The 15,251-nt window shown below is 41.0% G+C and overlaps 1 protein-coding gene across 3 annotated transcripts in view; it reads left to right on the plus strand.

Annotated features, from left to right (window-relative positions):
* Window positions 1–323: 323 nt before the first annotated feature.
* The window catches only part of Adamtsl1 (ADAMTS-like 1), a 955,322-nt gene continuing 940,394 nt past the window's right edge, over window positions 324–15,251 (plus strand). Inside the window, exon 1 of one of the 3 annotated variants that reach the window (XM_039111084.2) lies at window positions 324–602. In XM_039111084.2, the coding sequence (XP_038967012.1) occupies window positions 516–602 (87 nt within the window). In that variant the 5' untranslated portion in view covers window positions 324–515. The remainder of the gene's footprint in view (window positions 603–15,251) is intronic. The other 2 variants (XM_039111080.2, XM_039111079.2) reach the window with 2 other exon arrangements.

The raw sequence follows: 15,251 nt of genomic DNA on the forward strand, positions 1-15,251 counted from the left end.
GAGAGATCACGCGTTTCTTAGTGGTTCCCTGTCCCGGAAGACTCTGGCTCAGCCCGAAAGGCAGATGGGACCCCCCAGAGCACCCCTAAAGGATGAGCTTTCTAGGGGCGGAGGTTCTCCGGAACACGCCAGCACCAGAAGGGACCTTTCCTTCTCAGGGTGCACAGGGTGGCGTTCCAAACCGGAGCAAAGCGAGCAGCCGTGACCTTCCTTTAAAAATGAAAAAAATAGGAGGCAGCGAGCAGTCCTGCTCGTTTTCCCTCCCCAGGACACACCGTGCTGCCTGGATGGCGCTTGGCTGACCCTAGAGGGAGGAGCAGGAGGGTGCTGGGGCGGGGTCGCCTAGCCACCGGGCGGAGACTGCCCCACTCACTCGGAACGCCCCCAGCCGGGCGCACGCGCTCCCATTCAAAGCAGCGGAGCTGCACCGCCACTGCAGAGACGCGCCCACCCTCCCTGTGCTCCGCTTGCCAGCCAGGGGTCCGCAGTCACCGCTCCGTGTCTCTGCCAGGACCATGGTGCGGCTGGTGACGCGTAGCCACCCGGGGTTCCTGGCTCGCCTCATCTGTGGCACCTGGTGCCTCCTCTGTGTCGCAGGACAGGTAGGACAGCCGGCCCGTCTCCAACCCTCTTGGAACCCCCCAATCCCCATTCCCTTGCTGGTCACTTCGGGAAGCACACTTTTCGGCGGCGAAGCTCTGTCGCGAGGCTGAACCTTCCCCGGAGCTTGGGACAGGTGGCGGAGGGTTGACTCTGAAGTGGGTGCTGGCATCAAGCTCCGTGTCAGCGGAGACAAGCTCTGGGCAGAACTTACCAGGACCCTATCTGGGCTTCTTCCCTGCACCCAGGTCTCTCTTGGGCAGAGTCCGGGGAGAAGGCAGCGTCTGAGCCCAGGAGCTGTCATTTCCGCGGAGCCTACGCCCGGCACCCCTTCTGAACTCAGCCCTTCTGCCGAGTCCAGCTCTCTTGCTTTCCAGGGAAAGGCTCGGGTACTGGCACATTTGTCCTGGTTTCAACTTTTCCAACACCCTGTGGACAACTGACACTGTCAGCCAGAGTCCCGTGGTTTCTGGGGAGGACTGTATAAGATGTGAGACCTGCCTAACAGGTGGGCTTCCGGTAGCCTCGGCAGGTGGGTAGGTGGGGGAGTGCCAGTGAGGTTGCCTGAGGTTAGTTCTGGCCACCACCATTCTGAATCCCACCTAGAGAGGTCCTGAGAGTATAACACCCAGAGGGAGGTCCTGTTAAAGTGTGAAGTGCCTTCGAATGGCTTTTAAAAGACAGGTAACTTTTAATTAGTACCCATGATTTGGACAGTTTGGTCATAATTTAGCCCACATACATGTGATTTTTTTACAGGATTACTTTGGTAATTTTGGGAAAATGCCCAAATACTCTTGGCGGGAATTATCGCCAGATAGCCTTCCTTCCTCCGCTTTGCTTATGGAGACTTGTCCGAATTGGGGGATTTCCTTCCTTTGCTTTTACTTAGATTTTGAAATTCATTTTCCTATCTCTGTATTAGTGGTCATTTTCTTGGCAGTGGTACACTTTTGGAGACAGGATCGGGCATGAATGCTTCTGAGAGACTGGGACAGAGGGCCATAGGCTGGCTGCCTTGGTCAGTAATGGAACTTCTCAGACATCCACCTGGATTGGGGTGGATCATACTAGAAACAACGGTGTTAGTTATAAGCATGTTTTGTTCCTGCTAACCTTTCTCCATGGCAGAGTTTTCAGCTGTAGAGCCCAGTAGAATGACCTACCTATGGAAGTTCTTGTGACGGATACCTCTCCCAGGTGATTTGCACTTCGATGCCAAATTAAAACCAGAGCTCGAAAATGCCCTGATCTGAGGTGAACAGTTGATACAGAGCCATGATTCCCAATCTATACTTAAGAACAATGAAGGGACCTTAAGTATAAGTATGGGAGGCTTGACACGAAGCTTCCTCCAGCACCGAGTCTTAGCACTCATTGATTGAGGCTCTTAACTTTTCACTTCGTCTTGGGTGCTTTGAGGACCTTGGCCCGTTTTCTACAAGGCACTGCCAAGCACCAACAGTACCAGGGAGGTCCTCAAAGCAAATCATGGCAACGCCCTCATCTTCTCGTTTAAAATGTTCACACATGGATAGAAATTCTACCTCATCCTTGAAGTCTGGATAAACTGTTTGCTACCCACTTATGAATATTTTAAGACTCATGGGGATTTTGTTTTTGTTTTGATTTGATTTTTATTTCAAATGCTTTGCTTACTCAAACCTGTTTCAAGTTGTCCTGGGCTCTCTTGTCCTGTAGAGAAAACTGATCTTCCAAGCCCCCCACACCTGTTTCCCTTGCCCTGCATCACAATCACTCCTGGAAGAAATGTGTAAACCCAAATTTGGACTTTGTGTGTGTAAGTGGGCCTCTCCTGTTCTACTCAGCTGCTCTCAAACAAGGAAGCTGACAGATCAGAGGCAGGTACAGAGGGGTTTAAGATGGTAAATGGTGTCTGAAATATCTTAGTAGACTCTAGATTCCTTTGAGGGTTTGCTTGATTGGGTACTGTGGTAGGTATTTCGGAGTCTATTGTCTCCTGTTAGCTAAAGCCACACATGAACATTTTCCTCGTCATCAAGTAAAACAGGTCAGAGCTCTGAGGATATTTAATATTAAGTAAAGAAATCAGTTCACAGCCAATAGCCAGTATCGTATGATTCGAACATTGTTAGGAATTTGCATAACCCTTTTGCTTTTAAAATACTCGTTACATGGATGTGCTAGTGTTACCAGACATTCTTGTGTATATTGAACCCACAGTTGGAGTGAGGTCATGAAGACCTGCTTCCCAACCAAACTGCACCAGTAGTTCAAAGAACAGTTCCACTGTGAGAATTGTCTGGAAAGCCAACATTTCTTTTCTTCTCATTTTTTCCCTGCTTTTAGGAGTTACTTCCTTTTGCTTCTGATTTCTATTCTCTTATTTTGTAATAACTCTCCGCTTACTCATTAGGTTCCTGAGAATCTGGTTATTTACTAATTTAGCCTCATGACATACCCTGAACCAGCTCTACACCATTACTCCAGCTGTTTCCACGTAAGGATGCGCAGAGATAAGGATGGTCAGTTGGTATGCTGGTAATAAATGCCATTCATTACTACTGCTTTAAAACAGCACTTTGGAATCCGTGGTGCTTCATTCAAACAAAGGAATATTTTCATTCATGGCAGTATTTCAAATGGTACCTTTAGTGATTCAGTAATGATACAGTCCAATGAATGTCAGAAAGGGTTGGTGGTTTCTTGGACTCATTCTCAACTGTGTTCCCTGAAGAAGACATGCTTGCGTCGTTCTCTGTGGTATATCATTGCTATTGTCTTTCATTTTTGCCAGAATAATGACAATTCTGCAACTCTGCATGGTTAAAAATAAACTCGGGGCTTTGAAAAAAAAAGCCTAATGCTTCAACTACTTGCCCCAAACAAGGAGTCTCGTGAGCTCAGATGCTGTACTTAGAGGCAGCCATTTTGTTTGATTGGTATTATTTTGAGATATAGTTGGCACACAATGGGCTGTTCATGTTTAAAATGTAAAACTTGGCAAGTGTTGACACAGCATACTCCGATGACACCATATTTACAAAAATTTGTCATGGCCTTTGAAAATGCCTCTCTCTCATCCTTTTGAAGCCAACACCATCAGGAAACTAACAATGTTTTGTTAGCATAAATGACACTTTGTAGTATTTTCTGTTAGTGGAATGATACACTCTTATCACTTGCTGTGACCTTGTACACTCAGCATAATTGCTATCATTCATGCTGTAGCACGAGCCTTTTGTTCCTGGGTGGTCGTTAAACCTTTCTTTGTGTATCGGCTCACACCTATGGAGAGCCTGTGCATCTCTTCTCTCCTTGGCTGTTATAAACAGAAGTTTCTCTGAACACTTGTGCATGCTTCTTACATAGACATTCGGTTCCATTTGTGTCTTTATAAATGTTGTGTTAGCAGCTTAATGTTTGACTTCAATCATAGGTGATGTCCAACTTTCTAAGAACTCAGGCTCCAAAACAGTTCTAGAGCTGCTAGTCTCTCATCATCCACTGGTTTGAGTTCTGTGGTTTTGTTACTTGTGGCCCGAAAAAAAAATTAGATGAAAATTTCTAGAAATAAAAAAGTCATAATTTCTAAAAACTTAAAATGTGCCACTATTGTTTATTATTATTATTATTATTATTATTATTATTATTATTATTATTTACTATCTTACATTTCTCTCATCACAAGGATATTCAGGATGTCACACTGGTTCCACCTATGGTTTTGTGCATTCACTTAGGTCCAGAGGTATGTCCCCTGTGAGTGAAGGGAATTAACTAGTGTAGTACGTTTTATCTTTTGCAGCAATGCATGGGAGAAGCACTTCACTTTATCCTTGCCAACACCTGGTGGCCTCTTAGCCAGGCAGATAATGATAGCTGGGTCTTGGTTTAAATTGGCAGCTTCCTAGTGATTAAACATGTTGAGCGTTTTCCCACTGGCTTATATAGAAACTGTATGTAATCAAACATCCCTTGATAAGAAGAAACATTTTAAAAAACTGCAACACTAGATACTTACCAGTTTTTCAGAGTACTCACAAAAACAATGAGTCTGCGTTGTGGCTAATTTTTCAGAACCACTGTCATGTTGGTAGTCACTGGAGCACAATAATGTGGTGCACGACTCTGTGTTTCTTTGGCAAAGTTTGTATTCACATCTTTTTTTTTTTTTCATTCTTAGGTTGTTAGTTTTCTCTTTTATTGGATATTTTATTTATTGACATTTTCAACATTATCCCCTTTTCCAGTTTCCCCTCTGGAAACCCCCTATCCCATCCTTCCTCCCCCTGCTTCTATGAGGGTACTCCCCAATCCACCCATTTGTGCCTCCCTGCCCTGACATTTACCTACACTGGGGCATTGAGCCTTCACAGGACCAAGGGTTTCTCCTCCCATTGATGCTAGAAAAGGCCATCCTCTGCTACATATGCAGCTGGAGCCATGGGTCCCTCCGTGTGTTGGGCTCTGGAGGGTCTGGTTAGTTGATAATGTTCTTCCTGTGGGGTTGCAAACCACTTCAGTTACTTCAGTCTCTTCTCTAACTCCTCCACTGGAAACCCTGTGCTCAGTCCAGTGGTTGGCTGCAAGCATCCACTTCTGTATTTGTCAGGCTCTAACAAAGCCTCCCAGGAGACAGCTATATCAGGCTCCTGTCAGCATGCACTTCTTGGCATCAACTATAAGGTCTGGGTTTGGTAGCTGTATATGGGATGGATCTCCTTGTAGTGTAGTCTCTGCTCCACACTTTGTCTCCATATTTCCTCCTGTGAGTATTTTCTTCCCTCTTCTAAGAAGGACTGAAGCATCTACACTTTTGTCTTCCTTCTTGAGCTTTATGTGGTCTGTGAATTGTATCTGGGGTACTCCAAGCATTTGGGCTAATATCCATTTATCAGTGAGTGCATACCATGTGTGTTCTTTTGTGGCTGGGTTACCTCACTCAGGATGATATTTTCTAATTCCACCTATTTGCCTAAGAATTTCATGAAGTCATTGTTTTTGATAGCTGAGTAGTATTCCTTTGTGTAGATGTACCACATTTTCTGTATTTATTCCTCTGTTAAAGGACATCTAGATACTTTCCAGCTTCTGGCTATTATAAATAAGACTTCTATGAACATAGTGGAGCATGTGTCCTTGTTATATGTTGGAGCATCTTTTGGGTATATGCCCAGACGTGGTATAGCCAGGTCCTCAAGTAGTACTATGCCCATTTTTCTGAGAAACTGCCAGATTGATTTCCACAGCAGTTGTACCAGCTTAGCAATTCCACCAACAATGAAGGAGTGCTCCTCTTTTTCCTAAATCTCCCCAGCAGCTGTTGTCACCTGAGTTTTTGATCTTAGCCATTTTGACTGGTGTGAGGTGGAATCTCAGTGTTGTTTTGATTTGCATTTCCCTGATGACTAAGGATGTTGAACATTTCTTTAGGTGTTTCTCAAGCATTCCATATTCCTCAGTTGAGAATTCTTCATTTAACTCTTTACCTCATTTTCAGTAGGTGTATTTGATTCTCTGGAGTCTACCTTCTTGAGTTCTTTGTATATATTGGATATTAGCCCTCTATTGGATGTAGGATTGCTAAAGATCTTTTCCCAATCTATTGGTTACCAGTGTCCTTTACCTTCTAGAAGCTTTGAAATTTTATGAGGTCCCATTTGTCTATTGTTGATCTTAGAGCATAAGCCACTGATGTTCTCTTCAGGAAAATTTCCCCAAGCTTATGTGTTCAAGGCTCTTCCCTACTTTCTCTTCTGTTAGTTTCACTGTATCTGATTTTATGTGGAGGTCCTTGATCCACTTGGACTTGAGCTTTCTATAAGGAGACAAGAATAGATTGATTTTCATTCTTCTACATTCAGACCATATGTGTCTGTGTGTTGTTTTCTGGGTCTTCAATTTTATTCAAATGATCTACCTGTCTTTCTCTGTACCAATACCATACACTCTTTATGACAATTGCTCTGTAATACAGCTTGAGGTCAGGGATTGTCATTCGCCCAGAAGTTCTTTTATTGTTCAGAATAGTTTTTGCTATCCTGGGTTTTTTTTTTTTTGTTATTCCAAATGAGTTTGAAAATTTCTCTTTCTAACTCCATGAAGAAATGAGTTGGAATTTTGACGGGGATTGCATTGAATCTGTAGATTGCTTTTGGCAAGATGGCCATTTTTAAAATATTAATCCTGCCAATCCATGAGCATGGGAGATCTTTCCATCTTCTCAGGCCTTCTTCAATTTCTTTATTAAGAGACTTGAAGTTCTTGTCATATAGATCTTTCACTTGCTTGGTTAGAGTCACACCAGGAAATTTTACATTATTTGTGAATATTGTGAAGGGTGTTGTTTCCCTAATTTCTTTCTCAGCCTGTTTATCCTTTGAGTAGAGGAAGGCTACTGACTTGTTTGAGTTAATTCTATACTCAGACACTTTGCTGAAGTTGTTTACCTGTTATAGGAATTTTCTGGTGGTATTTTGGGGTCACTTAAGTTTACTATCATATCATCTTCAAATAGTGATATTCTGACTTCTTTCTTTCCAATTTATATCCCTTTGACCTCCTTTTGTTGTCTAATTTGTCTGACTAGGCCTTTGAGTACTATATTGAATGGGTAGGGAGAGAGTGGGCAGTCTTGTCTAGTCCCTGATTTTAGTGGGATTGCTTCAAGTCTCTCTCCATTTAGTTTGGCTCCATTTAGTAGTTGACTACTGGTTTGCTGTATATTGCTTTAATTATGTTTAAGTATAAGTCTTGAATTCCTGATCTTTCGAAGACTTTTATCATGAAGGGGTGTTGAATATTGTCAAATGCTTTCTCTGCATCTAATGAGATGATCATGCGTCTTTTTTTTCTTTGAGTTTGTTTACATAGTGGATCACACCGATGGATTTCCGTATATTGAACCATCCTTGCATCCCTGAGATGAAGCCTAATTGATCACAATGGATGATTGTTTTGATGTGTTCTTGGATTCAATTTGCTAGAATTTTATTGAGTACTTTTGCATCAATAATCATAAGTGAAATTGGTCTAAAGTTCTCTTTCTTTGTTGAGTGTTTGTATGGTTTAGGTATGAGCTTAATTATAGCTTCATAGAATGATTTGAGTAAAGTTTTTTATGTTTATATTTTTGTGGAATAGGTTGAAGAGTATTGATATGAGGTCTTCTATGAAGGTCTGATAGAATTCTGCACTAAACCCATCTGGTCCTGGATTTTTTTTTTTTTTTTTTTGTTGGGAGACCTTTAATGACTGCTTTTATTTCTTTAGGAGTTCTAGGACTGTTTAGATGATTTATCTGATCCTGATTTAATTTTGGTACCTGGTATCTGTCTAGAAAATTGTTCGTTTCATCCAGATTTTCCAGTTTTGTTGAGTATAGGCTTTTGTAGTAGGATCTGATGATTTCTTTTAAAATTTCCTCAGTTTCTGTTGTTATGTCTCCCTTTTCATTTCTGATTTTGTTAATTTGTATATCTCTGTGCCCTCTGGTTAGTCTGGCTAAGGGTTTACCTATCTTGTTGATTTTCTCAAAGAACCAGCTCCTGGTTTTGCTGATTCTTTATATAGTTCTTTTTGTTTCTATTTGGTTGATTTTAGCTCTGAGTTTATTTCCTGCTGTCTACTCCTCTTGGGTGTATTTGCTTCTTTTTGTCTAGAGCTTTCATATGTGCTGTCAGGCTGCTGGTGTTGCGCCTTCCAGTTCCTTTTTGGAGGAACTCAGAGCTGTGAGTTTGCCTCTTAGCAATGCCTTCATTGTGTCTCATAAATTTGGGTATGTTGTGCTTCCAGTTTCATTAAATTCTAAAAAGTCTTTAATTTTTTCATTTGTTACTTGACCAAGTTATCATTGAGTAGAGTGTTGTTCAGCTTTCATGTGTATGTGGACTTTCTGTTGTTTTTGTTGTTATTGAAGATCAACCTCAGTCCATGGTGATCTGATAGAATGCATGGGATTATTTCAATCTTCTTACATCTGTTGAGGCCTCTTTTATGTCTGATCATATGGTCATTTTCGGAGAAGATACCATGATCTCCTGAGAAGAACATATATTCTTTTGTTTTAGGATGAAATGTTCTATAGATATCTGTTAAATCCATTTGGTTCATAACTTCTGTTAGTTTCACTGTCTTTGTTTACTTTAGATGATCTGTCCATTGCTGAAAGTGGGGTTAAGTTTCCCACTCTTACTGTGTGAGGTGCAATGTGTGTTTTGAGGTTTACTAAAGTTTCTTTTATAAATGTGGGTGCCCTTGCATTTGGAGCAGAGATGTGCAGAATTGAGAGTCCATCTTAGTTGATTTTTTCCTTTGATAAGTATGAAGTGTCCCTCCTTATCTTATTAAAAACTTTGGGTTGAAAGTACATTTTATTTGATATAAGAATGGCTACTCCAGCTTATTTCTTTGGATCATTTGCTGGGAAACTGGTTTTCCAGCCTTTTACTCTGAAGTAGTTTTTTTTTTTTTTTTTGTCATTGATGTGTGTTTCCTGTATGCAGAAAATGCTGGGTCCTGTTTATGTATCTAGTCTGTTAGTCCATGTCTTTTTTTTTTTTTTAACTTGAGTATTTCTTATATACATTTCGAGTGTTATTCCCTTTCCCGGTTTCCGGGCAAACATCCCCCTAATCCCTCCCCCTCCCCTTCTTTATGGCTGTCCCCCTCACCACCCTCCCCCATTGCCGCCCTCCCCACAACATTCTAGTTCACTGGGGGTTCAGTCTTAGCAGGACCAAGGGGTTCCCCTTCCACTGGTGATCTTACTAGAATATTCATTGCTACCTATGAGGTCAGAGTCCAGGGTCAGTCCATGTATAGTCTTTAGGTAGTGGCTTAGTCCCTGGAAGCTCTGGTTGCTTGGCATTGTTGTTCATAAGGGGTCTCAAGCTCCTTCAAGCTCTTCCAGTTCTTTCTCTGATTCCTTCAACGGGGGTCCTATTCTCAGTTCAGTGGTTTGCTGCTGGCATTCGCCTCTGTATTTGCTGTATTCTGACTGTGTCTCTCAGGAGCGATCTACATCCAGCTCCTGTCAGCCTGCCCTTCTTTGCATCATCTATCTTGTCTAATTGGATGGCTGTATGTGTGTGGGCCACATGTGGGGCAGGCTCTGAATGGGTGTTCCTTCTGTGTCTGTTTTAATCTTTGCCTCTCTATTCCCTGCCATGGGTATTCTTATTCCCCTTTTAAAGAAGGAGTGGAGCATTCACATTTTGATCATCCGTCTTGAGTTTCATTTGTTCTAGGCATCTAGGGTAATTCAAGAATTTGGGCTAATAGCCACTTATCAATGAGTGCATACTATGTGTGTTTTTATGTGATTGGGTTACCTCACTCAGGATGATATTTTCCAGTTCCAACCATTTGCCTACGAATTTCATAAAGTCATTGTTTTTGATAGCTGAGTAATATTCCATTGTGTAGATGTACCGAATTTTCTGTATCCATTCCTCTGTTGAAGGGCATCTGGGTTCTTTCCAGCATCTGGATATTATAAATAAGGCTGCGATGAACATGGTGGAGCACGTGTCTTTTTTATATGTTGGGGCATCTTTTGGGTATATGCCCAAGAGAGGTATAGCTGGATCCTCAGGCAGTTCAATGTCCAATTTTCTGAGGAACCTCCAGACTGATTTCCAGAATGGTTGTACCAGTCTGCAATCCACCAACAATGGAGGAGTGTTCCTCTTTCTCCGCATCCTCTCCAGCATCTATTGTCACCTGAGTTTTTGATCTTAGCCATTCTCACTAGTGTGAGGTGAAATCTCAGGGTTGTTTTGATTTGCATTTCCCTTATGACTAAAGATGTTGAACATTTCTTTAGGTGTTTCTCAGCCATTCGGCATTCCTCAGCTGTGAATTCTTTGTTTAGCTCTGAACCCCATTTTTTAATAGGGTTATTTGTCTCCCTACAGTCTAACTTCTTGAGTTCTTTGTGTTTTTTGGATATAAGGCCTCTATCTGTTGTAAGATTGGTAAAGATCTTTTCCCAATCTGTTGGTTGCCGTTTTGTCCTAACCACAGTGTCCTTTGCCTTACAGAAGCTTTGCAGTTTTATGAGATCCCATTTGTCGATTCTTGATCTTAGAGCATAAGCCATTGGTGTTTTGTTCAGGAAATTTTTCCAATGCCCATGTGTTCCAGATGCTTCCCTAGTTTTTCTTCTATTAGTTTGAGTGTATGTGGTTTGATGTGGAGGTCCTTGATCCACTTGGACTTAAGCTTTGTACAGGGTGATAAGCATGGATCGATCTGCATTCTTCTACATGTTGCCCTCCAGTTGAACCAGCACCATTTGCTGAAAATGCTGTCTTTTTTCCATTTGATGGTTTTAGCTCCTTTGTCAAAAATCAAGTGCCCATAGGTGTGTGGGTTCATTTCTGGGTCATCAATTCTGTTCCATTGGTCTATCTGTCTGTCTCTGTACCAATACCATGCAGTTTTTATCACTATTGCTCTGTAATACTGCTTGAGTTCAGGGATAGTGATTCCCCCTGACGTCCTTTTATTGTTGAGGATAGTTTTAGCTATCCTGGGTTTTTTTTTGTTATTCCAGATGAATTTGCAAATTGTTCTTTGCAAATAGCTCTTTGAAGAATTGGATTGGTATGTTGATGGGGATTGCATTGAATCTGTAGATCGCTTTTGGTAAAATGGCCATTTTTACTATATTAATCCTGCCAATCCATGAGCATGTGAGATCTTTCCATCTTCTGAGGTCTTCTTCAATTTCTTTCTTCAGAGTCTTGAAGTTCTTATTGTACAGATCTTTTACTTGCTTGGTTAAAGTCACACCGAGGTACTTAATATTATTTGGGTCTATTATGAAGGGTGTCGTTTCCCTAATTTCTTTCTCGGCTTGTTTCTCTTTTGTGTAGAGGAAGGCTACTGATTTATTTGAGTTAATTTTATACCCGGCCACTTTGCTGAAGTTGTTTATCAGCTTTAGTAGTTCTCTGGTGGAACTTTTGGGATCACTTAAATATACTATCATATCATCTGCAAATAGTGATATTTTGACTTCTTCTTTTCTGATCTCTATCCCCTTGACCTCCTTTTGTTGTCTGATTGCTTTGGCTAGAACTTCAAGAACTATATTGAATAAGTAGGGACAGAGTGGGCAGCCTTGTTTAGTCCCTATTTTAGTGGGACTGCTTCAAGTTTCTCTCCATTTAGTTTAATGTTAGCAACTGGTTTGCTGTATATGGCTTTCACTATGTTTAGGTATGGGCCTTGAATTCCTATTCTTTCCAGGACTTTTATCATGAAGGGGTGTTGAATTTTGTCAAATGCTTTCTCAGCATCTAATGAAATGATCATGTGGTTTTGTTCTTTCAGTTTGTTTATATAATGGATCACGTTGATGGTTTTCCATTTATTAAACCATCCCTGCATGCCTGGGATGAAGCTTACTTGATCATGGTGGATGATTATTTTGATGTGCTCTTGGATTCGGTTTGCCAGAATTTTATTGAGTATTTTTGCGTTGATATTCATAAGGGAAATTGGTCTGAATTTCTCTTTCTTTGTTGGGTCTTTGTGTGGTTTAGGTATAAGAGTAACTGTGGCTTCATAAAAGGAATTCGGTAGTGCTCCATCTGTTTCAATTTTGTGGAATAGTTTGGATAATATTGGTATGAGGTCTTCTATGAAGGTCTGATACAATTCTGCACTAAACCCGTCTGGACCTGGGCTCTTTTTGGTTGGGTGACCTTTAATGACTGCTTCTATTTCCTTAGGAGTTATGGGGTAGTTTAAATGGTTCATTTGTTCCTGATTTAACTTTGGTACCTGTTATCTGTCTAGGAAATTGTCCATTTCCTGCAGATTTTCAAGTTTTGTTGAATATAGGCTTTTATAGTAAGATCTGATGATTTTTTGATTTTCCTCTGAATCTGTAGTTATGTCTCCCTTTTCATTTCTGATTTTGTTAATTTGGACACACTCTCTGTGTCCTCTCGTTAGTCTGGCTAAGGGTTTATCTATCTTGTTGATTTTCTCAAAGAACCAACTTTTGGTTCTGTTGATTCTTTCTATGGTCCTTTTTGTTTCTACTTGGTTGATTTCAGCTCTGAATTTGATTATTTCCTGCCTTCTACTCCTCCTGGGTGTATTTGCTTATTTTTGTTCTATAGCTTTTAGGTGTTCTGTCAAGCTGCTGACATATGCTCTTTCCTGTTTCTGTATGCAGGCACTCAGCACTATGAGTTTTCCTCTTAGCACAGCTTTCATTGTGTCCCATAAGTTTGGGTATGTTGTACCTTCATTTTCATTAAATTCTAAAAGTCTTTAATTTCTTTCATTATTTCTTCCTTGACCAGGTTATCATTAGAGTTGAGCATTGTTCAATTTCCACGTATATGTGGGCATTCTTCCTTGATTGTTATTGAAGACCAGTTTTAGGCCGTGGTGGTCCGATAGCACGCATGGTATTATTTCTATCTTTCTGTACCTGTTGAGGCCCGTTTTTTGACCAATTATGTGGTCAGTTTTGGAGAAAGTACCATGAGGAGCTGAGAAGAAGGTATATCCTTTTGCTTTAGGATAGAATGTTCTATAAATATCTGTTAAGTCCATTTGGCTCATGACTTCTCTTAGTCTGTCTACGTCTCTGTTTAATTTCTGTTTCCATGATCTGTCCATTGATGAGAGTGGGGTGTTGAAATCTCCTACTATTATTGTATGAGGTGCAATGTGTGTTTTAAGCTTTAGTAAGGTTTCTTTTACGTATGTAGGTGCCCTTGTATTTGGGGCATAGATATTTAGGATTGAGAGTTCATCTTGGTGGATTTTTCCTTTGATGAGTATGAAGTGTCCTTCCTTATCTTTTTTGATGACTTTTAGTTGAAAATTGATTTTATTTGATATTAGAATGGCTAGTCCAGCTTGCTTCTTCCGACCATTTGCTTGGAAAGTTGTTTTCCAGCCTTTCACTCTGAGGTAGTGTCTGTCTTTGTCTCTGAGGTGTGTTTCCTGTAGGCAGCAGAATGCAGGGTCCTCGTTGCGTATCCAGTTTGTTAATCTATGTCTTTTTATTGTGGAGTTGAGGCCATTGGTGTTGAGAGATATTAAGGAATAGTGATGATTGCTTCCTGTTATATTCATATTTGGATATGATGTTATGTTTGTGTGCTTTTCTTCTCTTTCTTTTGTTGCCAAGACGATTAGTTTCTTGCTTCTTCTAGGGTATAGCTTGCCTCCTTATGTTGGGCTTTACCATTTATTATCCTTTGTAGTGCTGGATTTGTAGAAAGATATTGTGTAAATTTGGTTTTGTCATGGAATATCTTGGTTTCTCCATCTATGTTAATTGAGAGTTTTGCAGGATACAGTAACCTGGGCTGGCATTTGTGTTCTCTTAGGGTCTGTATGACATCTGTCCAGGATCTTCTGGCTTTCATGGTGTTTGCCGAAAAGTCTGGTGATTTTGATAGGTCTGCCTTTATATGTTACTTGACCTTTTTCCCTTACTGCTTTTAATATTCTTTCTTTATTTTGTGGGTTTGGTGTTTTGACTAGTATGTGACGGGAGGTGTTTCTTTTTTGGTCCAATCTATTTGGATTTCTGTAGGCTTCTTGTATGCCTATGGGTATCTCTTTTTTTAGGTAAGGGAAGTTTTCTTCTATGATTTTGTTCAAGATATTTACTGGTCCTTTGTGCTGGGAGTCTTCACTCTCTTCTATACCTATTTTCTTTAGGTTTGATCTTCTCATTGAGTCCTGGATTTCCTGTATGTTTTGGACCAGTAGCTTTTTCAGCTTTACATTATCTTTTACAGTTGATTTGATGATTTCTATGAAATCTTCTGCTCCTGAGATTCTCTCTTCCATCTCTTGTATTCTGTTGGTGAAGCTCATATCTACAGCTCCTTGTCTCTTCTTTGGTTTTCTGTATCCAGGGTTCTTTCCATGTGTTCTTTCTTGATTGCTTCTATTTCCATTTTTAATTCCTTCAACTGTTTGATTGTGTTTTCCTGGAATTCCTTCAGGGATTTTTGTGTCTCCTCTCTATGGGCTTCTACTTGTTTATTTATGTTTTCCTGGAATTCTTTCAGGGATTTTTGTGATTCCTCTCTGTAAGCTTCTACTTGTTTATTAATGTTTTCCTGTGTTTCTCTAAGGGAGTTCTTCACGTCTTTCTTGAAGTCCTCCAGCATCATGATCAAATGTGATTTTAAATCTAGATCTTGCTTTTCAGGTGTGTTTGGATATTCCGTGTTTGCTTTGGTGGGAGAATTGGGCTCCGATGATGCCATGTAGTCTTGGTTTCTGTTGCTTGGGTTCCTGCGCTTTCCTCTCACCATCAGATTATCTCTAGTGTTACTTTGTCCTGCTATTTCTGACAGTGGCTAGACTGTCCTATAAGCCTGTGTGTCAGGATTGCTGTAGACCTGTTTTCCTGTTTTCTTTCAGCCAGTTATGGGGACAGAGTGTTCTGCTTTCGGGCGTGTAGTTTTTCCTATCTACAGGTCTTCAGGTGTTCCTGTGGGCCTGTGTCTTGAGTTCACCCGGCAGGTCACTTGCAGCAGAAAAGTTGGTCTTACCTGTGGTCCCGAGGCTCAAGTTTGCTTGTGGGGTGTTGCCTACGAGCTCTCCATGGCGGCAGCAACCAGGAAGATTTGCGCCACCCTTTCTGGGAGGTTCCGTGCACCAGGGTCCCAGAT

This window comes from Rattus norvegicus, chromosome 5 (assembly GCF_036323735.1).
Source record: "Rattus norvegicus strain BN/NHsdMcwi chromosome 5, GRCr8, whole genome shotgun sequence".
Taxonomy (NCBI): Eukaryota; Metazoa; Chordata; class Mammalia; order Rodentia; family Muridae; genus Rattus; species Rattus norvegicus.